This window comes from Myripristis murdjan, chromosome 14 (genome assembly GCF_902150065.1).
Source record: "Myripristis murdjan chromosome 14, fMyrMur1.1, whole genome shotgun sequence".
NCBI lineage: Eukaryota > Metazoa > Chordata > Actinopteri > Holocentriformes > Holocentridae > Myripristis > Myripristis murdjan.
The window spans coordinates 16,391,203-16,418,420 of record NC_043993.1 but is presented as its reverse complement, the minus strand read 5'-3'; the positions used below and the strand labels follow the sequence as shown (position 1 = coordinate 16,418,420).

The window sequence follows — 27,218 nt, the reverse complement described above, 5'->3', positions numbered from 1 at the left end:
TCTGTATTATTTTGTATTTCTAACAACAGAGAAACACACACAGAGACTTTCAAATATGGATTTGGTCAAATGGACACTGACTTTGCTGTATTTCAAGTTTGATCATGTACTTGTAAAAATGTCTTTTAGGTCTGCTCATCTATTTAGACTACTCTTGGTTAGGTTTCTTTATTTACACATTAAACATTTTTTTTTTTATAAAAGATATAATATAAAATTAGCTGGGAAATGTGAGGGAGAATTGCTTGAAAAGTGGCATTCACTGCGCAAATTATTACAGAAAATAATTCTGGTAATGAACTATACACAATTTGAATGCAATAAATTTCAATAAAGTAAAAGAAAAAGAAAAAGAGGAAAACAAACAAAGACATAATATAGCACAGCAATGCATTTCATAAACACCCATCTATTGCACAAGAATAAGGCACTAATTAGATGTACTATTGATTATAGATGATTAGTATATGGGAAAGCATGTAAAACAATGCCAATAAATGCTGGTGAGTTGCCATTCTTGAGGAGAGAAATTATCAATATTGTGCTGGGTTTAACTAAAAGGATGTGGAAAGGAACATCCCACCACTGAGGTTTCAAGTGAATGCTGGGAGTACAATAAACCTTTTCAGTAATTTTTCAGACAAGTGTCCCCTAGCAGTGAAAAAAAAAATTGTTGTTTTTGATTTTTACTTCTTTTCACGTCTCCTTGTTTTCAGCTGTATCGCTGCTACATTTCAATCACAAATCACGGAAACACTAAGTATCTAAGTTATCACAGAAACACACACATTTGACACATTCACAAAACCTGGAGGGAAAACTGAATAAAAATGTGGTTTATCAAACTTACATTTACATTTTTATTGAACCTCTTACAGCATAGGCTAATTATTTTAGGAATTACGCATGGTTACGCATATTTTTTTAAATCCCTATTTTTGATTTACAGCTCATACAAGAGAAGAACAATTGGTCAGCAACAGATGGCATTCAGCATATTGTTAAAGATCATGTTCAAAGACAGTATTATGAATTTTTGACAATATGCATAGATGGTACAAAGAATGGACATGTGGGAATTGGTGTATAGATACATAGATAGATTTCTGATCTGCCACTGGGTTACCAAAATATGGAAAATAGGCTTATTTTTTACCCCAGCAGTTTTAAGAGTGCATGTTAGACGACCTAAGGAATCCATTGACACTAAAATGTTGTGCTAGGTTGTTAGCAGGGGGAGAACACTGCTCCAAAGTTAGGCTACATTTTAGTGAGGGGAAAAACTGGCCATTTTCAAAGGGGTCCCTTGACCTCTGACCTCAAGATATCTGAATGAAAATTGGTTCTCTGGGCACCCACAAGTCTCCTCTTATGCCAGTCACATGCAGTTTGGAGCACAAACCACACAGATTTTTGCCTGCAGTGCAAATGTGTTGCTGTAAGGTGTGAGGGATCGCAGTGCTTTCTGTGGCTGTCAGCTTGCGTATTCATGAGTGAAGCATAATGTCTAAAAATCTAGAAATCCCTCATTTAAAAAATTATTATTATTATTATTATTATTATTATTATTGTTACAAGTTTATTAACAGAAATATTCAGTGTATCTAAGTTATCTCTCACTGTGACACTAATGTGCATTGACACCAACAGGGAATGTGTTGATGGCCAAGTTGATGTGCCATCTAGTGTTTAATGCTGGTAGTGGCACTTTGCCATTGCATTCTCTCTGCCTTTTTGTGCTTGCCGATCATTTCTGTGTTGCACTCTTTGTCTGTTTCAAAATGCCTACACCCGGTAATGCCAGCATACTGTTGGAACTGATAATATATAACAAAGTTGTCTATCCCACTGCTGCACGCAGCCAACTGTAGATGCCATTAAACAGTTTCACTTGTAGTTCGTTGTAGTCACTGAAATATTACTGACATACTTAGTAGGACAAATACCTGTGCCATGTTTGGAATAAAAGCAACCGATTTGTCATGTCATCATCACTTACTGAGCAGTTGTCTGTCAGGTTCACCCTCTTCAGATTGAGTGTTAAAATTTGCACACTTTACTCCATTACTTTACTCCATTTTCCCCACACTGACTTAACATTAGCACTTTTACATTTCACAGGTGCTAATAGACCGGTTGGTCGTGTATACATCATGATTGAGTCTACAAAACAAATTACCAAATAAAAATAAAAAATAAAAAAATAAAAAAATCCGAGGAAGAGAGATCAAATAAAGTAAAAATAAATAAATGAATAGCCAAACAAACATAAAGTGTCTTGAAGAGGGTGTAACTTGATGTTACACCTTCATTAAGCGAATCTATCGAAACATTGCTAACCAAAATTCCAATTTATGATTTCATTCTAGAGCTCATTTAAGAATACTACTATACTTTCTACATTTCTCCTCTCTCCCTGCAGCTCTCTCATAGCTGATGTTCCCTGCTGTGACCTCTCCCTGTCTCCTGAACACTCCTGCTGCTTGAAAGACACTGAAAAATACACCAAATATCTTGAATACTGAGAAACGTACAAAATAAACATGGAAATGTCTTGTCAGCTCACTGCTACTTCAACAGGCTTACAAATTGCAAACTCTCCTCTTACCTGAGCTTATACTGCCTCCTGCTGAGCATTCCCTGAAAGAGCATTCATTTGGATTATTGTGACAATCAGGTGGAAAAGAAAATTGCGGGCAGACATTCATACTGGAAGGACTGGAGTTTACTTTGCTTTTGCCTTTTCCACTCTCAAATCCAAAGCCAACTTGATAGACTGTCACTGTGTTCAATTCATTTGAAATAATGAAACAGAGGATAGCTTTACTATCAGAGAAGAGCTCACTTCTGTCACTCCACTGCATGTGTTAAAAGTTGTTTTGGGTGGTGTAACATGCACAAATCCAATTTATTATTCTTTAATTCATTTCAGATGAAAACTGTTTCTGGTGTGTGAAATCAAATATTCTGGCTAGGATTTATATCATTACTGCTCAGTATACATATAACTGAGGTCAGCTAGTGATGTGATAGTGATAGTGTTGAAGTTTTAGTGGAATGTCTTACCTCAGTTGGTCTGTCTGCTCTCCACAGAGGGAGGTCAGTGACAGCTCTGCAGGCATGCTAACAGCAGCATCCACTTTCCTCAGCTCTCCTCCGTCGCACTGGAACCTCTTCATGTGAAGAACCAGCAACCTGAAGAAAGACATCATCATCCGTCAGCGAGCTACAGGACACAGAGTGACATGAAACTTCACAGAGTCATGGTGGATTACAGCTGGGCTTCTGTGCGAGACTCACCAGGGCAGAGTGAGAAACCACCTGGCAACTGCTGCCTGGCCGCCATAGCTCAGCCGGCAAGTGCACTCCAACTCCAAGTCCTAAGAAACAAGCTGCAGAGTTATTATCAAAGCAAGGTGTGTTTGCAAATGAAAGCAAGAAAAAAACATACACAACATGCATATAGATCGAGTCTGTACACTAACTTGAAGTAGAGTTGGAGGCTGTCTTCAATGGAAGAGATGTCCAGTGACAAGTTGTTCTGCTCCTCCTCCTGGAAGATTTTCTCACCACAGCTTCACAAAACACACAAGATAAAGACACTCAGAACATTACATACATCTTTGTTGATCAGTAAGTGATGTACTTTAATTGTGCAGTTGTTCAGGTGAAACATGATAAAACGTTACCTCGAGAGTGTGCAGACACACTGCAGTTGAAATGCAGTTGAAAGTTTTGAACATGACAAATGTACTCCAGTGGAGAGGACGTCCCCCGCAGTGTCTCACCTTCAGCCTTCATCCTCATTAGGAAGAGCAGCAAAAACTCATGTGTGTCATTTTGAACTGAAAAAAGTTATGGATGCTAGTTACCTGTCTGCTGAGAGTAGCCGTCATACTCTTCGTTGTGTGCAGCCTCTTCATGAAGCTAAGGAGCCTCCTCTTCCCCTTGTAGGAGGACTGTCCCTGTCCGGCCTTGTGCAGCTCTCCAAAATACGTAGAGACATGAGCATATAATACTTTGTTTTAATATCAAAAGTGCCAGGGAGATCAGCGAAGTAATAAATCAGCCAAGTGTGTGGGATGAAGATGTCTTTCTGTTCTGTATCTCTGCAGCTTGAGGGGGGTTTTAGTTTTTGGGACTCTAGAGAGCCTCCTGCCTCATGTTGCTGCCAAAGCTTTCAATGCTGTACAAACCCTGGAGAGTTACGTTCAAGAAACATGTGTTTGCTGTTCTTTGGCAACCTGGAAGAAAATTAACGTTAAATATTCATAGCTTCATTTGCACTTTGCTATGAGAACCTTGACTGAAAGTACAACATGAAATTCAGTTCTGTAAAGTCTTAGAGATGACCTCAGGTAAAAACATGCATTTGCTGTCCTGCTTGGACTTCAGTCTGCCTTTAACTAATTAAACAGACAGGTTAGGGTTAGGGTTAGGGTTAGCAGCTAAACATAACTTGGCCTATCACTTGAATGGCTCTTTATTATAACAGTTATTAACCGAGGTAAACACAGTGGTACAGTTTCATTTTGGTCAAATATCTGAGTTTCTGGGTTTGCTGTTTTTTCTCCCTGCAGAAGAGGTCATGCCAGGAACACTTGGAGGAGGATTTTCCTGCTGATTTCCCTGGACTTTATGATGAGAAAGAAACAAAGAGGGGTTGGGCTGGTCAGGCAGGAATGTGATCAGACCAGCAAAAGTATGGAAAAGGAAGCTGATTAATAGTAATATCCATTACAAATGTAATTTATCACTGAGCAACATATCCAAGGTCTGAAGCATCCTAGTTTTACACTGTTGTGGTAACAAGTTTTTTCATGTAGACAGAAAGAGATATTAATGCCCTGTGCCAACATATCTTGCCTGACCCATATTTTTTTTTTTTTAAACTGATGATCACTGATGTGTTGAGAGCTACAGGATTTGCTTTTTCTGTAATCATTGTCATTATTTGCTGTTGTGTACAGGGCAACTTTCTTTCATCAAATGTTTGATTTTAAAATAGAAAAATGCGCATTTTGTTGATTGCTTAGACTCTTAATGCCCATCGACACACCTGCAATGGAAATTAGTTTTGGTGAGATACACACACACACACACACACACACACACAGCACATTGGATACTGCTCTTACAACTGTGTGTTATCTGCATTTGTCCTTACCAAACAAACAAAAGAAATGAAGTAGCCTAAAGCATTAACTGGTTTAATGGGAGAAAGAAATCTGTCCTGAAAAACAGAAACCTTTCATCCTGTAATGTGACAAGTGTCTTGGTAAAAAAAAAAAAAAGGCTGGATTCCTACCTTGTCCAGTAATTTTAGGCCAAAATTGGGGTCAACCTAGGACAAATTGCAAGAGAAGCAAACTCAACTGATTTTGGATCCTCAGTTTGTCCTGAGTGAGGGAAAAAAAGTCCCAAGAAATCCCATAGGTGGAAAGTTTTGAAAATCACCTATTTATGACCACATATTACCAAAAAACACTGTTTTTAACACACAGGGGAAAGGGGTTCAAAATTTTACTTTCAGATATCACCATAAAAATTCACAAGTTGATTACACACACAAAGACAAGAAAAAAAGTCAATTACAAGTTCTTTGAATTATTCTGTTTATGCACTAATAAGGAATATAAGGAATAAAAGCCAGAACAGATATTTAAACAGTGAATTAAAAGGTTACTCTATTATATATTAACCTTTTAATTCACTGTTATATAGTAACTTTTTAATTCAAGGTTACTATATACATAGTAACCTTTTAATTCACTGTTTAAATATCTGTTCTGGCATTTACTCCAATTAGCGCATATCAAATCAAATAATGTGTGATATGCATGTGTAAACAGAATAATTCAAAGAACTTGTAATTGACTTTTTTTCTTGTCTTTGTGTGTGTAATCAACTTGTGAATTTTTGTAGTGATATCTGAAAGTAAAAAGTTGAACCCCTTTCACCTGTGTGTTAAAAAGGGCTTTTTTTTTTTTTTTTTTTTTTTTTTGGTAATATATGATCATATACAGGTGATTTTCAAAACTTTCCACCAGTGGTATTCCTTGGGACTTTTTCCCCCTCACTCAGGACAAACTGAGGATCCAAAATCAGTTGAGTTTGCTTCTCTTGCAATTTGTCAGAGGTTTTTTAAAATGACTGGACGACTGTGCTTCTTCTTCTTTATGGTGTTTAACGGCGGCTGGCCACCTTTGCGAAGGGGCATTACCGCCACCTACTGATCCGGCGTGGTGTGGATCATCTAAGAAGAAGAAGGCGGAAGCGGAAATGACGCGACTGTCGGAAGTTTTGACACTGGCGCGCCAAATATGTGCAAACATCAACTTGCCTGCATGCTTTTCTTGCCAGTATTCACAACGTTATCACTGTATTTACCAAAAAGTTTTGTGTGAATCAGGAAAACGCCGCTGGTCGGAGGAGTCCACGCAGGTAAAGCACCGACTCACCGATATCAAGCACCGATATCATATATATAAGTTATTTTAGCAGCTGAATGGGGCTTATCGTGACACTGATGGCGCTAGCGGCCCAAGTCACCTAATGCAAGGAGTTTAAAACAGCGGTCTGACAGACTTGACGTTACATTTGGGGCAGACGTGACATTGTTAGTAATGGAGTTTGTGTGTCTGTCGCAGACTTTGTGTGACTTTGCAGCATGGCGGTGCCTTTTGTGCAGGACTGGGACGTCGTCCAGACTCTCGGAGAAGGAGCCTACGGAGAGTAAGGTCACTTTATGTTTAACCCAAAAAGATGATTTCGATTTGATCATGCACTGCTCCACCGCTCGCTCATGTCGCCCTCCTCAGCAGCCTCTGATCATCCTGTCATCTCTCCTTCCAACACTGGCTCTCCCTCTCTCTCTCTCTCTTGTCTGCTCCTCCTCCTCTCGGCTGCTCCTGGTGTGTCTGTGCCTCCAGGGTGAGGCTGCTGGTCAACAGGCAGACGGAGGAGGCGGTGGCCGTGAAGGTCATCGACACCTCTCAGGCCAAGGAGTGCGCTGACAATGTCAAGAAGGAGGTGTGCATCCACAAGGTGGGTCAGTCTGCTCCTGCACGTAGGTCTCAGCTTGTCATGCAGAGGTTTCTTCTTCTTCTTCTTCTTCTTCTTCTTCTTCTTCTTCTTCTTCTTCTTCTTCTTCTTCTTCTTCTTGAGTTTTATTGGTGGGTGGCAAACACTGAATAGCAGTTTTACCTCCACCTACTAGTTTGGAGTGTGGATCAGTATGACTACCTCCCCATAAAATTAAATAAATAAACAAACAGAAGTTATATCCTCCCTATTAAATCACTCCATCTCAAAAACTCAAACATAAACTCATAACTCTTATTCCCTGACTGCTGTTGTAATATTGTCTTGATGTAGAATGGTATTTTATTGTTTTTAAGCTGTCTAATCCATTTTTGTCTGTTTATTTCATATCCCTGACAATGTATCATTATATACTCTAAAGTTTCTTGTTGCCCACATTTCCCACATTCCCCTGTATTGTGTTTTCCTATTATGGCTAATGTATTATTAAGTGTAGTATGTCCAAACCTAAGTCTTGATATTATTGTTTCCTCTCTTCTGTTCCGTCCTGTAGCTCTCATTCCTCCCACTTCCCTTTGTATTGTGTAAAACCGCCGCCCTGTCCTGTCTTCCTCCCATTGCTTTTGCCATCTACTCCTCAATCTTTGTTTAATTATATTCTTGATTTCAGATTTACTAATATTAATTTCCAATTCAGTATCTCTACTTTTTGTTGCCTCTTTCGCAGCCTTATCTGCCTCCTCATTCCCTTTCACCCCAATGTGTGCCGGTACCCATAAAAACACCACTGTAATCCCCATCATTTGTATTCTGTATAGTGTTTGATGCACCTCGATCAAAATATCTGGCCTGCTGTGTGAATGACTGTTTTGTAAACTGGTTAATGCTGAACTTGAGTCTGAACAAATCACTGCTCTCAATGGCCTTGTTTCTTCCACCCACTGCATTGCCAATAATATTGCTAACATTTCCCCTGTATACACGGATACTTCCCCACTGATGTGCAGGGGTTTCAAACGACCTAGCTTGTTTTAAAGTCCTCATCATAGTCATGCACGATAATGGATTATTTTTGCTGATATTCTGCAACTCTTTTGGCAATTTTTTTCCCCCACCTAATCGCAGAGAGCATCAAGTCTCTCCTGTAGTGGAATTAACATTAATATGGCTGCTCTTATCCTGATGGCCCACCAGCACATGCATACATAAAATAAAGATGCTTTTCAAAACATGCCATATCTATATATATATATATATATATATATATATATATTTTTTTTTTTTTTTTTTTTTTTAAACAAAATTGTAAGATTGATCTGATTAAGGACGGTGAAATTCACAACCCAGGGCTTGTGTTTGATTGAATCCGACTGTTTTTGCTGTGTAACCGTGAACAGATGCTCAGCCACTCCAACATTGTGCGTTTTTTTGGCCATCGGAAAGAGGGACCGACCGTCTACCTCTTCCTGGAGTATTGCACCGGAGGAGAGCTGTTCGACCGGATAGGTGAGACACACAGGGCCACTTTTCTGCTGAAGAGGGTTTCAAAGGGAATGCAGTGCTGAGCGATGCGTGACACTTTTGTTGTGCCAAATTACACGCATTTGAGTGTTTTCCCCCAGAGTCGATTTAGAGCATCAGCTGATGCTAAATCTGTCCACTGATACTCTGAGGAGGATGACACAGCGCGTCTTCTCAATGACTGTAGAACTAATTTACCACAAACAGAGTTGCATAGTCACATGACTCAAACACATATCTATATTATACTTTTATTATAGATCAGAGAAACCAAACGCATGCAAAGGAAATACTGCTTCACAAGCTGCTGGACAGTGTGACTAGAGGATATCTGATTATGTAATGAACAAAAATTACCAGCCTTTTCTTCTGTTTTTCCTCCTCATTTCAGAACCGGATGTTGGGATGGCAGAAAAGGAAGCTCATAGGTTTTTCCAGCAGCTAATAGCGGCTGTGGTGAGTGGAACAAACAAGTTTTTTAACTAGTTTGTATGTCGATCTGACCTCCTTTTATTTATATTTATTGTGTTCCTTGACTGCGTTTTTTCCCCAGGAGTACCTCCACAGTATTGGCATCACCCACAGAGACATTAAGCCGGAGAACATACTGCTGGATGAGAAAGGTGAGGGAAGACGACACGCACGAGGCCGCTGAGGGAATGACATGTAATTACAGTTTCGGTCCCTCATCGGTCCCTGATCATTAATGTAAACATTGCTCCATGTCCATCTGTGTGTGTTGGGTCACAGGGCTGTACAATTAAAAACAAGACGAGACAGGAAGACAGTTGGTTTAACGTTTTTGGCTGCCAAAAGAATGATTTTGTCAAACTGGAAAATTCACAAACCAAATTGTATCCATAGAAACATGGATATTTGAGTTTTTTAATCTTTTAGGTATGGAGCTAATCACAGATACATTAAATTATTCTAAGTTTAGGTCTGAAACCATTTGGAAGCAGGTGAGGGGGCATATATCATTGTCACCAATATTGATGTGATTCAGTTTGATTTGATTGACTGTGAAACTGGGTTTACATGAGAAATGTTTGTATCTGCTTATGTCCTGATTTTGAAACTGCATCTACCCCTGTATAAGACAACTTTAACAATGAATTGAATTTTCAAATATGAGCATGCACTGATCTCCCCTTTATGTGGTGTTGTTGTGAATATGTATATGTTATCTGTTTGTATTTGTCAAGGTCTGGACCTGTGTGTATTGTTATGTATAAATAGTTAAAATATGAATTTATAAAAAAAAAAACAGTTTCGGTCCCTCACTGCTGTCACTCCTCACCTCAGATAACCTGAAGCTGTCGGACTTTGGCCTCGCCACCATGTTTCGCCACAAAGGGCGCGAGCGTCTCCTGAACAGGCTGTGCGGGACGCTTCCCTACGTGGCACCAGAGCTGCTCGGCCAGACGGAGTTCAAAGCCCAGCCTGCAGACGTCTGGGCCTGTGGGATCGTCCTCACCGCCATGCTCGCTGGAGGTGGGATGACAGTCTGTGTGTCTGTCCTCGCTGGTTGTGATTGAGAAGCTGATAATTGAAAGGAAAGCTGCTAAAGACATTTACTGAGCCCAAATGTTTCTGCCACCTGCTGCTTATCTGCATTTTTCTGCAACTCAAAAGGAAATTAAAGGTGCTAGAGAGATCCCTTTTATGTCCGCTTTGTACAGTAACACTTCCTTTTAGCAATTTAGTGAAAAATAAGATTGTTTCCTTTAACAAGCCATGGTTGCAGCGCTTTTAATATAATGGTGATGACACAAGTCATCACCATTATATGGGAGATTTGTGTCCATTTGTTAATTTTAATTTAATTTAAAGTGTTGTAAGGTCATTTAGCGAGCAAGCAGGATTTTATTAAGATATCTGTATTTTGTTTCATAGATTGTCAATCTAAAATCGTCACCATTTAGGCCAACTTCGATGTGAGCCATCTCCAGAAGTGGAGAAATCTTGCACTGCAGCTCATATCAGTGGGCGTTCTTTGGTTATAGTGTTTATTTTTGTGTCATTTTGTATTGTCAAGGAAATAATAATGTGATTTTTTTTTTTTCTGGTGCTATTCCCGTTCCTCTCTTTCTTAATGGATACAGCTCTCCAGCACTGAAATGTGTGCAGCATCATGCATTAGAAATCCTCGTTGGAGTCTGTCTGTAGTAGTCAGGGCCCAGGGATACCATGGGTCCTGGACTTCCTGGAAAGTCATGGAATTTTGAAAAGTCTATTCCAGGGAAAATCAGGGACTTTAGTCGGTTCCTTGGACAACTTATGGAATGTCATCTAAATTTGTAAGCCTCAATCTGAAAAAAAAATCTGTCAGCAGTTATTCACCAAATGTAGTATTTGATTTCTATTGTTTTCACATCACGTTCCCTGTCCTGCAGGTAAGACATTGAATGCATAGTAATAGTTTTTTTTTTAAAACAGAATAAAACACAGTCATAAAGTTTACTATCATTTCTGACTCTGAAGTGTGTCAGATTTTGTTCAGGGAAAAAATGCCATGCTACATTTGTCATGTAAAGCAAACATGTGGTCATAGAAAAGTCAGGGAATTTTGCATTTGGCCATTGTGTTGTTTTTTGTTCCAGAGCTGCCATGGGATCAGCCCACCGACAGCTGCCAGGAGTATTCAGACTGGCTCCAGAAGAAAACGTACCTCCCGCCTTGGAAGAAGATACAACCAGCACCTCTCAGTAGGTCAAAAAAAAAAAAGTTTGAATACTAAACACTTCTCTGTTTTCGGGAAAAATGACACATTTGTCTAGTTGTTTTAAAGCTTTACACTCCAGCCGCCTCTTTTCTGTCCAGGCCTGTTGTCCAAGTTACTGCTGGCCAGTCCAGAGGCTCGCATCACCGTCTCCGACATAAAGAAAGACCTCTGGTTTACTCAGACCTGCAGACCAGGTCCCACACCACTCATCCTTAACCTTTTCCCATCTTTTTGACATTTATAATTGTCACGATGCTGACCTCTGTGCGTTTGTTTTGACAGGTGGAAAGCAGCAGCCAGATTCTCTGCGCTCAGCAAACAAATTTCTGCGATCTGATTCAGGACTCATTTCCCGAGCTAACAGGTCTGATTGTGTTTATTGTATTGTTCCTCATTGCTGTATTTGCATTTTTGCTCACAGTCTTGACGTCGTACTGTCTTCCCCTCACTGAAGCGATGACAGGATGCAGTTCTCCAGCTCGCAGCCCGACCCCGGCAGTATGTGGGAGGCCATGTTGTTAATCGGCCAAGCAGACGGCCAGGTCAGCTTCTCCCAGCCGGCCAAGCCTGAGCACATGCTGCTGGGCAGTCAGCTGGTCGGGACGCCAGGGGCCAGCCAGGTAATCACCGTGCTGTGCTCTGTAGATTTCTCAAAACTCTGAGGGTGCAGCAACTCATTAATTAAATCGATGCATTGATAATGAATTGCTCTGACTTTGGTTTGAATTGATAGGAAATGTTTTAAATTATATCATTCATTCTAGTGCTAGATTTCCCTTATCACCCTCTTTTTCTTTGTGTCTGTTTTATTCCCCTAAACTTGTCGTGTGTGTGTGTGCGTGTGTGTAGACGCCCTGGCAGCGGTTAGTGCGCAGGATGACGCGCTTCTTCACCACCGTGGACGCTGACGCCTCCCTCGCCGCTCTGATAAACATTTGCAAAAACCAGGCGCTTGCCTTCAAACAAACCTGCACCAACCAGGTACCCGGACCTGAACACAGCAGGTTTAACACACACAGGTCTCCCACAGGGGCTGCAGTCCACTGTATACACACACACACACACACACCTTCAATGCCTCTCTCCTCCTGCCCGACAGGTGACTGTGAGCACGCTGGACAAACGCAACAACAAACTCATCTTCAAAGTCCATTTGCTAGAGATGAATCACAGAGTGCTGCTGGATTTCAGACTGTCTAAGGTGAGCCCGAAAGTGATAGGTGCAACGTCTTAACTTCAACAACAAATTATTATCACATAAGTACAAAAATAAATTAAGCCAAAACATTCAGAGTTATGGTTTCCACCGGCAGATGGTATAAACAAGTTATAGGCTGATGGGGAAAAATCACTTCCAATATGTTTATCTACCTCAGTAAAGTGAAAAGACAAAGAACCTGTAGACCTGAAGAAGGAGGGCTTGGCGATGTATCGATATCTTATCAATATTGTGATATAAAATATAAAAATTGTCTAGGATTTGTGATGTTTTGATATGGTGTAAGTGATGTGTTTTCCTTGTTTTAAGTAAAGAATTGCAATTTTCTGAACTTATTACACTGTTCCAGCTGTCATCCCTGGAACATCGAGGTGTCGGGTCACAGATACTGGGATTTTTGGTTTTAGATATTTTGTGTGAACTGTTCCTTTAAAAAAAAAAAAAAATTGTCAAGTCTAACCTAACCACATAATGGTTTGGTTCAGGAGAAACTTCAGCTCATCTGTTTTGCAGTCAGATGGATTTCTGTTTTCTTTGGAGAGATGGTGACTTGTGTGTATGTGTGTGTGTTTCCAGGGCGACGGTCTCGAGTTCAAGCGTCTCTTCCTGAAGATAAAACAGAAGCTGGGCGACATCATCAGCACCCAGAAGATCCCAGTCCCCGTCACATAACCCGCCCATGTTACAGCTGCTGGTGTTTCCACACTAAAGAGGCAAAAGAGCCGTCAGTATGTCCGTGCTGTGGACTTGAGAGATAAAACCTGTACATAGTTTGTCTGTTGTAAGGAATGTATTCTTATCCGGATATTTTACATGTGTTCTTCTGCTGTGGTCTCACATTTGTTTGTAAGTGTGTGTGCTTCTGTTTTCTCCTGCTTCTGTCCTTGTGAGAACCAGTTCCAGCTGCATTTTAGACCTTTGATCACCAGTTAAAGTTTTAGAGCTTTGGACTGAAGATATTTACACCAGTCCTTGTGTCTTTTAAAGTGCTGCTTTAGGAAGGCCAGGCGTTTGGTCTGTGGATTGAGATTAGGGAGTGAATTTATGCGAAAGGTCCACATAAGGATAGAAGTGTGTATGTGTGTGCATGTGTTTCTTTTCATGTCTCTGCTTTGAGAGGACAGATGTGTCCTGGTTATGTTGTCTGGGCATGAAACAGTCCATAGTCTTGAATAAATTACTGTGCTTTTGCATATCGGACAAATTTAATGACGATACTGGTGTAGCAAGTGTTTCAGGATTATTTTCAGACGACTTGCTTTGAGTTAGTTAGTCAGTCAAATGAGGGGAAAAAGAAAATTCATCATTAATTGTAAAACAAGGAGTCAGCAGTGGTGGTTCATAAGTAGCCCAACTACATATTTTTCCTGTCAAAAAATACACTAATACATACTATACTGTACATCACTTCATGTGGAAATTCATGGCTCACTGAATTCAGTGTTTATTTAAATCACAGCATGACACATTTTGGTGAAGAAATATGAAGGGAACTTGCAACTATTCAAAATTATGTAAATGTGTTTTTGTTTATGGTGTTAAATTAATGTTTTTAGATCCAGGTATGCAGTTATTGATTGATGACACAGGTTTGGGGAAAATTGTGACGTGTGTACAAAACATTTTTCCAAGTTAGCAGGGAGTAATCAGGGATGACAGCCTTCCTCAGTCCATGACTAGGATCCTGTAGCCTTGACGGTGATGGTGACGCTCACAGGCTCGTTGTCGTCTCCAGGCGGAGCGGCGGGGTCACCGGTGGGCATTGTGCTCGTGGGTGAAGCGGCTCGAGGTGAAGATGCCCTGGGAAGAGCCACGGCTGGACCTGGGAAAGCCCAAAACCAGTTTTAGCATCAGAGTCAGCAATACTTTACCGGTCTCCAAGGGAAAATTGGGTCAGTTGCAGCTGCCCAAATTCTCAAGAGAAAAACATATAAACACCAGTAATAGAGGAGGAAAGTAAGAAATATAAAAAATATGTGCATTAGAAATTCATAAGTGTGTGCTTGAATCCCAATTTGTAAAAAAGTACCTGCATTATGTAAAAATATGTGCAATAATTGAGATTCTGCACCAGCAGTCAGGAACCTGTGGCTCTCAAAAGAAACCGCAAAATTCAGAATTACTACCAAGGTTTCTCTCTTTGCCGCTCCCACTTTCACTCTTACCTCACACACACCTGCTTCACTCACTACTCAGCAGAAATACAGTCATGGAAAAGTTTTTGGATTTAATTGGCAAATGATAAAAACCCTGTAGTTAGCTTCACACATCGAGTGTAGGTTAAAGTGGAGTCTGCTGGTTTTTATCTCAGCTGATTCAGAAATTCACAGGACTCAAGACAAACTAAATAAGCCTTAAAGTTTGTGAAAATGAATGGATGGCCCTGGCAGTATTTGATTCTGTTTGGGATAAACCCCCACCTAAATTCTTGATTGACTGATTGATAGATATACTTGATCACTCCACAGAAGGGGAAACTAGGTTGGTCACCAGTGCACCGTACAAAATACAATGCAGACATTAAAACGGACCCAGAACAGATATTAAAGAAGCGGCAATTGATCTGATTCAGATAAGAGTCAACTGCAAAAATGATGCCCAAGGATCAACATCTCACATCCTGAGGAAATCCCAGTGATGCAGTGAGTTTGCACTGATATGTATATAAATATATATATATACACTATATTACCAAAAGTATTCGCTCACCTGCCTTTACTCATACTATGAACTGAAGTGCCATCCCATTCCTAACCCATAGAGTTAAATATGATGTCGGTCCACCTTTTGCAGCTATTACAGCTTCAACTCTTCTGGGAAGACTGTCCACAAGGTTGAGGAGAGTGTTTATAGGAATTTTTGACCATTCTTCCAAAAGCGCATTGGTGAGGTCACACACTGATGTTGGTCGAGAAGGCCTGGCTCTCAGTCTCCGCTCTAATTCATCCCAAAGGTGTTCTATTGGGTTCAGGTCAGGACTCTGTGCAGGCCAGTCAAGTTCATCCACACCAGACTCTGTCATCCATGTCTTTATGGACATTGCTTTGTGCACTGGTGCACAGTCATGTTGGAAGAGGAAGGGGCCCGCTCCAAACTGTTCCCACAAGGTTGGGAGCATGGAATTGTCCAAAATGTTTTGGTATCCTGAAGCATTCAAAGTTCCTTTCACTGGAACTAAGGGGCCAAGCCCAGCTCCTGAAAAACAACCCCACACCATAATTCCTCCTCCACCAAATTTCACAGTCGGCACAATGCAGTCTGAAATGTACCGTTCTCCTGGCAACCTCCAAACCCAGACTCGTCCATCAGATTGCCAGATGGAAAAGCGTGATTCATCACTCCAGAGAACGCGTCTCCACTGCTCTAGAGGCCAGTGGCGGCGTGCTTTACACCATTGCATCCGACGCTTTGCATTGCACTTGGTGATGTGTGGCTTGGCTGCAGCTGCTCGGCCATGGAAACCCATTCCATGAAGCTCTCTGCGTACTGTACTTGGGCTAATCTGAAGGTCACATGAAGTTTGTAGCTCTGTAGCAATTGACTGTGCAGAAAGTCGGCGACCTCTTTGCACTATGCGCTTCAGCATCCGCTGACCCCTCTCCGTCACTTTACGTGGCCTACCACTTCGTGGCTGAGTTGCTGTTGTTCCCAAACGCTTCCATTTTGTTATAATAGAGCTGACAGTTGACTGTGGAATATTTAGGAGCGAGGAAATTTCACGACTGGATTTGTTGCACAGGTGGCATCCTATGACAGTTCCACGCTGGAATTCACTGAGCTCCTGAGAGCGGCCCATTCTTTCACAAATGTCTTGTTTCACAGTCTGCATGCCTGAGTGCTTGATTTTATACACCGGTGGCCAGGCCAAGTGATTAGGACACCTGATTCTGATCATTTGAATGGGTGAGCGAATACTTTTGGTAATATAGTGTATATATATGTGTGTGTGTGTGTGTGTGTGTGTGTGTGTGTGTATATATATATATATATATATATATATATATAGATATATATGTATATAAATCTTTATTGCAGACTAAATGTCCATATAAAATAACAACTATTCATACATAAAAACAGAAAAAAAACCCCAAAAAGATACAATACTGTGCATATTAAGAGACATGTAGACAGTTGTTCCAGTGTCGTCTCAGCTTTGATAGTGAAACGATAGCAGCTCTTTAGAGGGTTGACCAGAACCTCTACTATAAAGTTCTCAGACTTATCCAGTCGACACATAAATCCATACATCAGTTGCCTCAATAGTGCCTCACAGGTAGACACACCTGAATATAGCAAACATATCCATCTACAGAGTGAAATAAACATCCTTGGTGTCCTATTTTAACCACTGTCACGTCTTACTCTGAACCTTTTCCCAGCACCTGCTATCCAAGTGAGAGCGAGAGCCCTGAAGTGGGAGCTCGCAGGTCTGGATCAGTGTTGTTTTGACCTGTGAAGTAACTGTAGACTGCTGGTGCTTGTGTGGCAGTGAAGGGGAGGTGCAGGGGGTCAGGTTGGGTGGGTGGCATGCGGTTAGGATGTACCTGAGCTGGTTGAGGCACCAATATCCTCTTTTGCTTCCTCTTGCTCTGCTACCACTTCATCCTCTGGGAAGTTGATATTCTCCCTGGACTGGCTGTGCTGGCTGTTAACACCAAGAGAAAAAAAAAAATCATGTTTAATGGCATGTGTGCACACATAATTGGCAACAACAAGCATTGCAAAGGTCAAATTTCAGATTTTTTTGTTTTTATACAAATGCTCGGACACTCACCTGCCAAACAGCATGTCATGTAGTCCTGTGGGAAGCAACACAGAATAATCGGCATATTTATCCATGCAGGTCACGTAATGGGACAAAGCCTTTATTATGGTGCTGCTCATTGGGAAACTTACGAGGATTGCTGTGCCGGTTGCGTATTATGCACACAAGCAGCAGCAATGTCAGGAGGGTTGCCAAGATCATTCCCCCGATAGCTGCTCCGATCACAGCCGGGTACGCATTAAAGGGCGGGTCCGCTGCAACACATCACAGTTACCATCGCAAAATAGTACACCTATGGGCGATGTAGCAGCACAACTCCTGCACTCAGGTAGTATCTCACTGTTGTTAAAGGATGTTTTGTCTCCCGCAGTGGCTCTCAACCATTTCAGTGTCACAGATTCAGCAAGACACAAATGGACAGCATCAATGGCGAATTCTTGACTGCTTTATGCAGAACAAAATAACCCGGAGAGAGGATTCCTAAGGTGCACTTAATAAAATTACAAACGGTCAAGTGATGTGAGACAAAAAAAAAAAAAAAAAAAAATCATGTGGCATAAGCAGATAATTTCACAGTGAGTCAGGCCGATCAACAAATTTCATGCTTATTCCACACTTTTTGTCAATTGAGTTTAAACAGTTTCAACTTTGCATAGGCGCCTTTAATGTAAGCTCATTTCTGTCCGTTTGAGCAATCATATGATCTCGCTGTGCACTGTGCCACGGTGCGTGGGGTTGAGAACCACTGGACTATCCCGCCCTGAGCTGTGAGCCCGTCCATGCCCACGACAGAGTCACCTGGCTACGACGGAGCATCTGCAGCCTTCACACTCGGTACAGTGCAACACAAGAATCATCCAGGACAGAGCAGACAACCACACAGGCCAGTGAGAGGAAAGGTGAGGAGCAGGGAAGGAGGTATAGAGGAAGGGAGGGAGCGAGTGTAAGTAAGAGAAGGGTGTGTGGTGTGGTGCGCAAAGTTGTTGACATAAGTGTTTTTTTTTGTGTGTGTGTTTGTCAAAACGTCTTTCACCTAAGTGGATAACACACAAAAAAAAGAAAAACAAAAGGTTAGACTGTCAGTTGATTATTCATGACAGAATCACAAGGCATCACTAACTCATCTGTCTCGTATCTGACATGCACTCTCTTCCCAGCACTGAGTAATACACTGATATTGATATTATGATATGGCCTAAGCGTTGTCCTGGTTTTAAAGGCTGAATCACAGTAAAAGGATGCAAATATCTGAACTTTTAAGACCGTTGCAGCTGTTGCATTAATTGTCTAGTCACTTGCACATCATATCCACATTGCTGATTGTTTATCAAAAATATCCTGTTTGTAAATATCTTATTAAAGCGGCAGTTGTGACCTCTATGGTACTGTCAGAATATCAATAGCGAGGTATTCGGTCAAAGAAATTCTGATGTATGATTTTGTTAGTTTCGCCCAGCCCTTCCTTCCAGCCCTCTGTTTCTTTATCAGTTCTTCGTTAACACTTCCCTCACTCGGTGCCCTCATTTTTCCTCACTTCTCTGCCTGCAGCATGTCTAACCGTGCTGTCATGACTCCCATGTCACCCACCTGGAGTCTTTGCTGCAGAGGAGTGTCCAATGGTACGCCGGTTGACGGGTGTGATGCGAATCTCATAGCTGACCGTGGGTACAAGTTTTCCCAGCGTGTAGCTTCGGAAAGCTGCGTCCTGGATGAAGGTGCGGATCCAGTGTGGCGAGGTGCTCCGCTCCTCCTCCTCCTGCTCCTCCTCCTGTTTGCCTTTTGAAATATTACTCTTTCTCTTTGTTGATCGCACCCATCTGTGCTCCAAGATGAAGCCTGTCACATTTCTCTCTTTCACCTCATCATCCCCTCCTTCGTTCTCAAGCTGCCACTCCACCAGCACCTCAAAGCGCTGATGGTTGGTGTATATCACGTTGATCAGAGTCGCATTGGGTGGCATGGGGTGCCCTGGGGAAGAGACACAGGCATAACTGCACCTCTGAAACAAGTGTGGCAGGGAATCAGAAGACAGGCATTACAGGGAAAACCAGTTCTTACTCATGACCAGTAACGTGACCTCGATCTCGCTTCCTCCCACTGCATTGGAAGCAGAGCACCAGTACTGGCCGCTGTCATGTATCCCGTCTGCCTCTCGCACCGTCAGGTTGGCTGAGGCGGCTGCCCGCTGCAGCAGGTACTTCTTAGGGATGTCCAACACCTCCTTCCTGTGGTTGTTGAACCAGGTGATTTGACTGGCCGGGGGATAATTGGCTCTCATGATGCAGGTGAGCTGGACATCGCTGCCCTCGTACACAGACACCACGCTGCGCTGGGTCATCAACACAGGAGCCACTGCACACGATGAGTCAGTCAGGAAGATAAGAATGAAGAAACATCTCACCGGCAAGGCACTTTAAAGAGTAACAGCAAATCTGTGTAAAAGGCTGACATCTAATGGTAAAGAGAATACTACTGAAATGGTGATCTGCTACTTGGCTGATCTTTGCTGGTGATGCCACCACCTCCTCCACTCCTATAAAGCCATTTGTATCATATATGATACACATTTTCAATTCCGTTTTTCGTTTTCAGTTTAATCAATACTTGACCAAAATACTGTTGTATACCTTTGAACACTTCCCCTGTTCACCCTGGACCATACCATTGGCACTTCAAGTACATATCATATATCATATACCAGAAAGGTCGTGTAATAACAAATTTTGGGGAAAAAAAAAAAAAAAAAATATATATATATATACATATATATATATATGTTTTGTTATAGGACTAAATAAAGGGTTCAATAAAAAAAAAATGGAATTTTCTGCCAATTCTTTCATAGTTCAGGCTTTGTAGGGTTAAGAGGTTCATTAAAAAAATACTGCATGTGTACTGCATGTTGCATTGTAGTGAAATACAGCACTGGGCAATATGGTCTATAAATAATAACCTAATATTTTTAGGCTTTATCATGATACACATCATATATCTTGATGTTCTGAAATCTCTAAAGCACTTCATAAATGCTCGTTTTAACCCTTTGATGCATACACTCACATCAGTATGACGATTCTCGTAGGGCTGGGCAGTATGGACAAAAGCAAATATGGTATTTTTGACGAAAAAACTCAATATCAATACTGTTACAATATTACGGGGATGACTATTGATGCTTTCACAAAATATTTACACAGTGTGATTATTGATAAATAATCATCAGTGATGCCTAATGCCTATATAATAAGTACGTAGGTAAAGGCAAAATATAGAACAGCAAGAATACTCAGGTAAGCTGTAAGTCACCTCACTGTAACTCAGCCTTTAAAACCAGCAAAATACAACACTTATGCCATATCACGATATTATGATATTCAAAATCCCAGACAATATCTAGTATTACATCATGATACCGATATATTATCGATACATTGCCCAGCCCTCGTGAAATATACTCATCAGTAGCTCCATGCTCCCCTGGGCTGATACTCCAGAATACTGTATTTGTGTCTCTCTATTTATTCACATAGTGCACCAAAACCTGTCCCAAAGTAACACTTTTAGCACATTAAGAAACACAAAGTAAGCAGATTATGGCAGTAAGAAACAATTCCTTCTTCCTATTTTTTTTTTCAGGAAATTAAATGACTGGTTTTTTTTTTGTTGTTGTTGTTGATTTCCTATTTAAATTGTAAAGTATTGATCCAGCAGGTAGCATTTGCAGGAAACGTCAGGTAGTCTTGTGTTAGGAAGAAAAAAAGTTGATAGTACTTTCACAAATGTAATTACATGAGGATCTGTACTGATTAAAATAATAAAGATTGTATTTGGTATTAAAAAAAAATGACATCACTTGGTAAAGATCAGCCAACATTAGATGGCAAATTAAGTACGTTAGATGTCAGGCTTTACACAGCTATGTGTTTGGGATGTTTGTCTCTATACTCACCCAGCGTGAGGCTGCAGTTCTTAGTGTGGGCCACAAGTGGGTGCTTAGCATGGCAGGTGTAGGCCTGCCCATTGTGAATGCTGCCATGGCGAAGTACCAGGATGTTGGAGTTCTCTACCCCTGCCTGACCCTGGCCTCCTGGGCCGTCCCACCACAGCAAGGCCCTTGGGGATCCTCCATTCCAGGAGCAGGACAACATCAGATACTGGTTGCTGCGGGTCGGATAGGCAAAACATACTGGCTCTGCAGGGGGAGAGTCTGGTGTGGGGGTGCAGGTGGGAGTGAGGAGTGACTAACAGAGGATTTGGATAACATCATGCAAACTAAAAGCATGTAAAATTATTATCTCATTTTTAACAGCGGCTATTCTGATGTGAACAGCAGGGTAAACACAGATGTTACAAATGACATTAACTACGGCTCTGTTAACAGGATGCCACATTGTGCATGCTGGCTCCGTGGAAAGTCTCTGCTGCACTTAAATGGAGCAGAACGTTAATTAATGTCATTAGTAACACCTGTGTTTACCTGCTATTTCATGTCGAAATGGCTGCTGTGAAAAAGGTCTAGTGCTTCTTCTTTATTTCTACACTTACAAGTGCGTGCGCTGCAGTACGTCGTGTTCTCAAGGGCAAGGTGTGAGCCAACGCACATGAACGAGGTGTTGTTGGAAGTCTGCGTGACAGACTGCTGCAAGATGACATTGTTGGGCAGTTTATCTGTTGCCTGTTGTTGGCCGGCCACATCTTGTCCCGGGCCTAGCAGGCCTCGAGTCCAGTAGAGGGAGGGGGCGGGCAGTCCACCCGGCCAGGAGCACTGCAGTGTCAGAGAGCTGTGATTCAGAGCTGGCTGCACAGAGCAGGAAGGGGAGCCATCAGGCGGGTCTGTGGGGATAAGATACAACGTAGCAAGGCAGTGATGTGCACAACGGGGATACAGGAACTCATCAGGAGAAGAGGCGGTGCACTACAGTGTTGGGGATGTTGGGTATAAATCAGCTCAGAAATCAGAGGAAATCTGCTTTTCACCACACCATCTTGTGTTCCCTCTCAAGACATTTTCTTAGGAGGAAACTAGGCTACACAGATGTGAGAAACACTAAACCATTCTGTCCTGTCTAATGTGCAAGGTGTGTGTAAAAAGGGACCAGCTTAAAGGCAGAATGAGTAGTATTTCCCCCCAAAAAAACAACAACAACAACAACAAAAACAATTTATGGTCTCAAACAAAACAAATCCCTCTCAATCATCAATTTCAAGCCACTAGAAGTGTGTGGCAGTGTGTGTGTATCTGCAGAGACCCTGCCCTCTGCCTGGATTTTCTTGTTTTGTTGTGTTTGGGATGTTTCTGGATGCCAACCTTTGGGCAGTGGCAGCGTGCAGTGCCAGATCAACAGCACAACATCCAATGAAGAGGAAGGAATGAAAATGGTGGCCACAGCGCCAAGAAAAAATAAACTATAATGAGACAAAATGCCAGGCGGACAAAGCTTGCTCCATAACAACAGTGAATTTGGGGCTTTTGTGGGGGGTCATTTCGTTCCGTCGCCATCCTAAGAAATGAAAACGAGGGCGCAGGACCCATCTTTAAATGTTGTGTTTACAAACCACAACTCCTGCTCATTCTGCCTTTAAAGAAGCTGGCGGGGGCTCTATGGGAATAAAAGGTCATGCACTCATGAGGAAAAAGTGAATTGTCTATTTGTCACGAGGCCTTCATTACAGTGAGGAAGATTGCTCGGCAGTGAACTTTAAAAATATGTCATTAAAAGTAACAAAGGGGTAAATCCTTCCCCTGATGGACACCAGTCCAAAACATATTGGTTTATAGATTTTTATGCTGAATAGCTAAATATAAAAGAGGCTCTTTGGCTTACTTTCTAAGGCCTTGGATCACTTTTTCCAACTCACTCTCCGTTGCTTTCGAAGGTGATGGATTGTTTTTTTTTTTTTTTTTGCATAATCATTTTTATTGTAATCCAGATATTCCTCAGTTACAAACATCACAGAACTAATAAACACGACAGACAAAAAAAAATGACAATGAAAAATTGACGATAGCCACGCACACACACACACACACACACACACGCATACACACACAATGCAGTGGGAATAGGATGATGGATATTGTGTAAGATCAGGCGTGTGCCCTGCGTCACTGATATGAATACAGAGTCTATGTGGCGGCAGCAAAAGAAAACAGGAGTGCAGAATGACAAGCACTGGCGTTCTAGCCAACCAACGCTTGCCATGGCTGTGACATCACAGCGAGGTACCTGTCAGTGTCCAATCACCTTCCACGATGGTCCAAACAGGAGAATAGGTCTGCTTCATTCCCACACTGAGCTGTGTGTGTGTCTGTCTGTGTGTGCATGTATGTCTGTGCGTGTATGTGTGTGTGTGTGTGTGTATGTGTATACCAGGGAGGGATGGTATGTACGTACATGACTGCATGTGTGCATGTGCCTCTGCCAGCTTGCAGGTGTGGTTTGTTGGAAAGTTGGGACGAGAAGACAGAGGGCAGCGAGGAAATAGTGGTTGATGCTGAAATCATGAAAAGCTCAATTACTGAATAAGGTGCAAAGAGGGAGGGGAGTGTGTCACAGGAGAGGGATTCAGTTTTAATAAAGACGGAAATAAAAAGCGATTAGAATCCTGGGTTGTGTTCTCCAGTCCCATAAAAGATCTCGTGTTGATGATTTGCCGAAATATATCAAAATTGCTTTTAAATCGCTAACACCCTTTTGTATTAGTGGTGTCATGATTGAAGAACACAAGGTAAGACTGAAAGGTGAGGTTCAGAGAAGGTGAGGATGCCTGATGGCATGATCCAAGCTCAAAGGTCAGAGGTCAAACTCACAGTAGACAGTCAGGCTGATGGTTTTTTTGGAGCGGGTGTTGAGGTAGCTGTTCTGTGCCAAGCAAGCGTACAGTCCAGTGTGCATGCGGAGGATCCTGGTGATGGTGTACTGCGGTCCGGAGTACACCTGGGAGTTGTTGTAGTACCAGACGTACTGACTGGGTGGGTTGGACTGGGCTTGACACAGTAAAGAAACAGTCTCTCTCTCTATGGCTGAGTAGCCTCGCTCCGTCATGCTGTATGGAGTCACATCGATCTGAGGGACATCCGGTCCATCTGGGGAGGAAGCACACACACACACACACACACACACAAACAGTGAAGGGCACACACACACACACATACACCTCAGCAAACTCATGTTTGCATGGACACATCCACTGTATGAGAGCAATACAGCCACATACTTAGCTGATGAATGAATGCATATACCTAAAGTGTTTGTTTCCAATAGACTAAGTAAACTTTTGCTTTTCAAAGAATATTTGTTGATTTCATATGTTATTCCAAAACTAGAAAAAAATGAATTTTTGCAAGTAAGACAAAAACTGAGAACATAAGAAGTGTTTTTTTTTTTTCTTTCTTTTTTTCCGCCTTAATGTACAAAACCCAAACCAAAATCATGGCCCAAAAACTGGGTTTATGTATATAGTGTATAGTAGATATAGACTGTATAGTAGATAGTCCTCTGTTAGGAATTATTAGGGAAGCACTTGTTAACGATGCATCAATTACCAGAACATTCCTCACGTTTCTCAATTAATGAATCATTAATTAATGATTAGCTACACTATGAACTTTATACAGAGTTGCTCTAGAACTGCATGTTAACTAATGGCTTACGAGTTAATTCTTCATTCGTTCCTCATTTGTTCCCCGACAACTGCTCAAAATTTTGTGTATCTATTGTAAAGCAATCAAGCATCAATCTAGTCAATTTGAGACATGCATGCACACACAGAATTAAATTTAACCTGAGCAAAGAGGATGCTTGAAGTGCATTGTTGTCTGCATCATGAACTCTGAACTGAAAACAAACCCCCGGAACACATCACAACAATATGTGCAATTATTGTGACCTCTTATTTTATCCCTTTTTCAAAAACTGCATACGCTGGCACAACTGATTTTCGTTGTAGGCCTATGTCCTGTACGATGACAATAAAGTAATCTAAATCTACAGAAGCTGAACCTTGATTAAAAACAGTAGAGTTGACTCCTCCGTACTAAATCCTACTCACAGATAATGTCCAGCCATATGCGGTCAGAGCGCTCTCGGTTGACGCGGTTGCTGGCCACACAGCGGTACCAGCCTGTGTGGTTGCGGTTGACCTCAGTCAGGCTGAAGAAGCTGCTGTTGTTCTGTGTATAGGTCGTGATGAAACCGTCCCGAGTTTCATGTTCCCATGTATACTGGATGGGTGCAGTCCCATTGTCCAGGCCGCAGCGCATCCACGCCGAGGAGCCCTCCACTGGAGAGGCATCACTCAGCAGGACATAAGGCTTACTGACTGGAACTGTATTCAGGAGAAAGTCACAGAACATCCAATGAAAACAAGCGATCTACTCAGCATTTAGCCATGTGTATTGTCTTTTAAAAAGATGAATAGACATTATATACAGCACCTTGTTTCAGACAGGCAATAGTTGTTTTGTTTTGGGTTTTTTTTTGTTTGTTTGTTTTCACACCTGCAATCTGGGGCATTGTACTGGCACCAATAGGGATGTGGACTGCTGAGGAACTAAAACTTTCTTTTGTGGTTCTCAAGTGTATATTCAGAATTATTTGGAACAATTGTTTCACACTGCTTTGGTTTTGAAACAGGGTTCGATTGAAATGTAAGTCTCAGATTAATGATTAATAAACAAATGTGTGTAGGTGTGTTTAAAGCCCCTCTCCAGAAATATCATGTCAAATAGTTCAGCTCAGAAAGTTATGAATGTATGCCTACAAATGACAATACTGATTAAAATGAGTCTCACCTGTGCAACAGGTGTATAACCACATCCCTTGGAGTAATTTCAAATAGGCATTTCAAGGGTGCATTCCGTCACCCTTGAAATGCCTCCTGAGTCAATATCAATATAGCCCAGGTACCATTTGGTGTCCCGGGCAGAAATCACTCACTTTTCATGAAAAATTTGCAAAATAACAAAACTCTGACGGTTTATTATAAATGGCCAAACATTTAAACACACATTGGTACAGAGATACATCTTTAAAGGGGTGTTTTTCATATTTAAAAAAAATGTTCTATGATTAGATGCATGTGATTTTGCCACGTCCCAAACTCCTCTCTACTAACTTCACTGAGTGAAATAAGTAGATAAATGATATACAATGTACAAACCTGTTACATGCTCTTGTTGCTCTCATCAAGTACTTGAATAAAATGAGTCAATTGGATCATTTATGGTTTAATTAATTTCATAATAATAATAAACGTTTTGCATGTGTCCCTGGATTTGCTGTCCACCCCGTCATTAGGTGGTTACTGCCACTATAAGAAACCACCTGCTGTAATCAGTGACATCACTACCACTGCTTTGTCTTTTACAAATGGAGTGAAGAATAGCTCCTGCAGAGAGAGGACATATCAACATTTATATTTTGACATTTTCATCATTTTATGATTGAACTTGAATGTGTTCAACCTTAATGTGTCCACCCTGTCATTGCAAAAAATGAATCTAGGCTATATAAATGCTTTTCAGAAATTCAAAATATGTTTGTTAAAGTATACACAGTCACCTTCCTAACTGATACATGTTGCTAGCTAATGGCCCACCATGTGCTCATTAAATGCAAACTTCAGCCAGAAACGTCCACCCTGTCATCGTCCACCCCGTCATTGTCCATCCCGTCATCAAGTCTAGTTTTATAACAGTTTTATAAGTTTTTCAGTGTTTTTTTGTGATAGGCCTACATTTAGGGACCAACATGTTTTTGTTTTGTTTATATTAATCTTGTTTTTTTCGTCTAGTTGAAGGTTTTATTTATTTATTTTTGCTGTTGTTGAGTGTCATTTCCAAATGTAGCCTACCTGTGCACAATTCAAAATACAGTAGGTGAAAAAAGTCATGTTTTGACAAAAAACATTTGTTGACAAAACCATAACATTGTTTCCTT

At 41.4% G+C, this 27,218-nt stretch overlaps 2 protein-coding genes across 2 annotated transcripts in view; one reads left to right on the top strand and one right to left on the bottom strand.

Moving 5' to 3' along the window:
* Positions 1 to 6,301: 6,301 nt before the first annotated feature.
* chek1 (checkpoint kinase 1) lies at positions 6,302 to 13,919 on the top strand. The gene is made up of 14 exons (XM_030067990.1): positions 6,302 to 6,444; positions 6,651 to 6,735; positions 6,933 to 7,047; positions 8,442 to 8,550; positions 8,957 to 9,021; positions 9,119 to 9,188; positions 9,871 to 10,059; positions 11,169 to 11,273; positions 11,389 to 11,484; positions 11,573 to 11,654; positions 11,745 to 11,910; positions 12,140 to 12,271; positions 12,390 to 12,491; positions 13,086 to 13,919. Exons 2-14 carry the CDS (start codon positions 6,671 to 6,673, stop codon positions 13,179 to 13,181), a joined length of 1,392 nt encoding a protein of 463 aa, XP_029923850.1. The 5' UTR covers positions 6,302 to 6,444; positions 6,651 to 6,670; the 3' UTR covers positions 13,182 to 13,919.
* Positions 13,920 to 13,942: 23 nt separating this feature from the next.
* The window catches only part of vsig10l2 (V-set and immunoglobulin domain containing 10 like 2), a 15,723-nt gene continuing 2,447 nt past the window's right edge, over positions 13,943 to 27,218 (bottom strand). Inside the window, exons 3-12 of the mRNA XM_030067989.1 lie at positions 25,330 to 25,605; positions 24,089 to 24,364; positions 21,823 to 22,110; positions 21,227 to 21,484; positions 19,336 to 19,629; positions 18,865 to 19,245; positions 17,409 to 17,531; positions 17,287 to 17,311; positions 17,057 to 17,157; positions 13,943 to 14,331 (exon numbers count right to left, since the gene is read on the bottom strand). Coding sequence (XP_029923849.1) covers positions 14,186 to 14,331; positions 17,057 to 17,157; positions 17,287 to 17,311; positions 17,409 to 17,531; positions 18,865 to 19,245; positions 19,336 to 19,629; positions 21,227 to 21,484; positions 21,823 to 22,110; positions 24,089 to 24,364; positions 25,330 to 25,605 — 2,168 coding nt within the window. The 3' untranslated portion in view covers positions 13,943 to 14,185. The remainder of the gene's footprint in view (positions 14,332 to 17,056; positions 17,158 to 17,286; positions 17,312 to 17,408; positions 17,532 to 18,864; positions 19,246 to 19,335; positions 19,630 to 21,226; positions 21,485 to 21,822; positions 22,111 to 24,088; positions 24,365 to 25,329; positions 25,606 to 27,218) is intronic.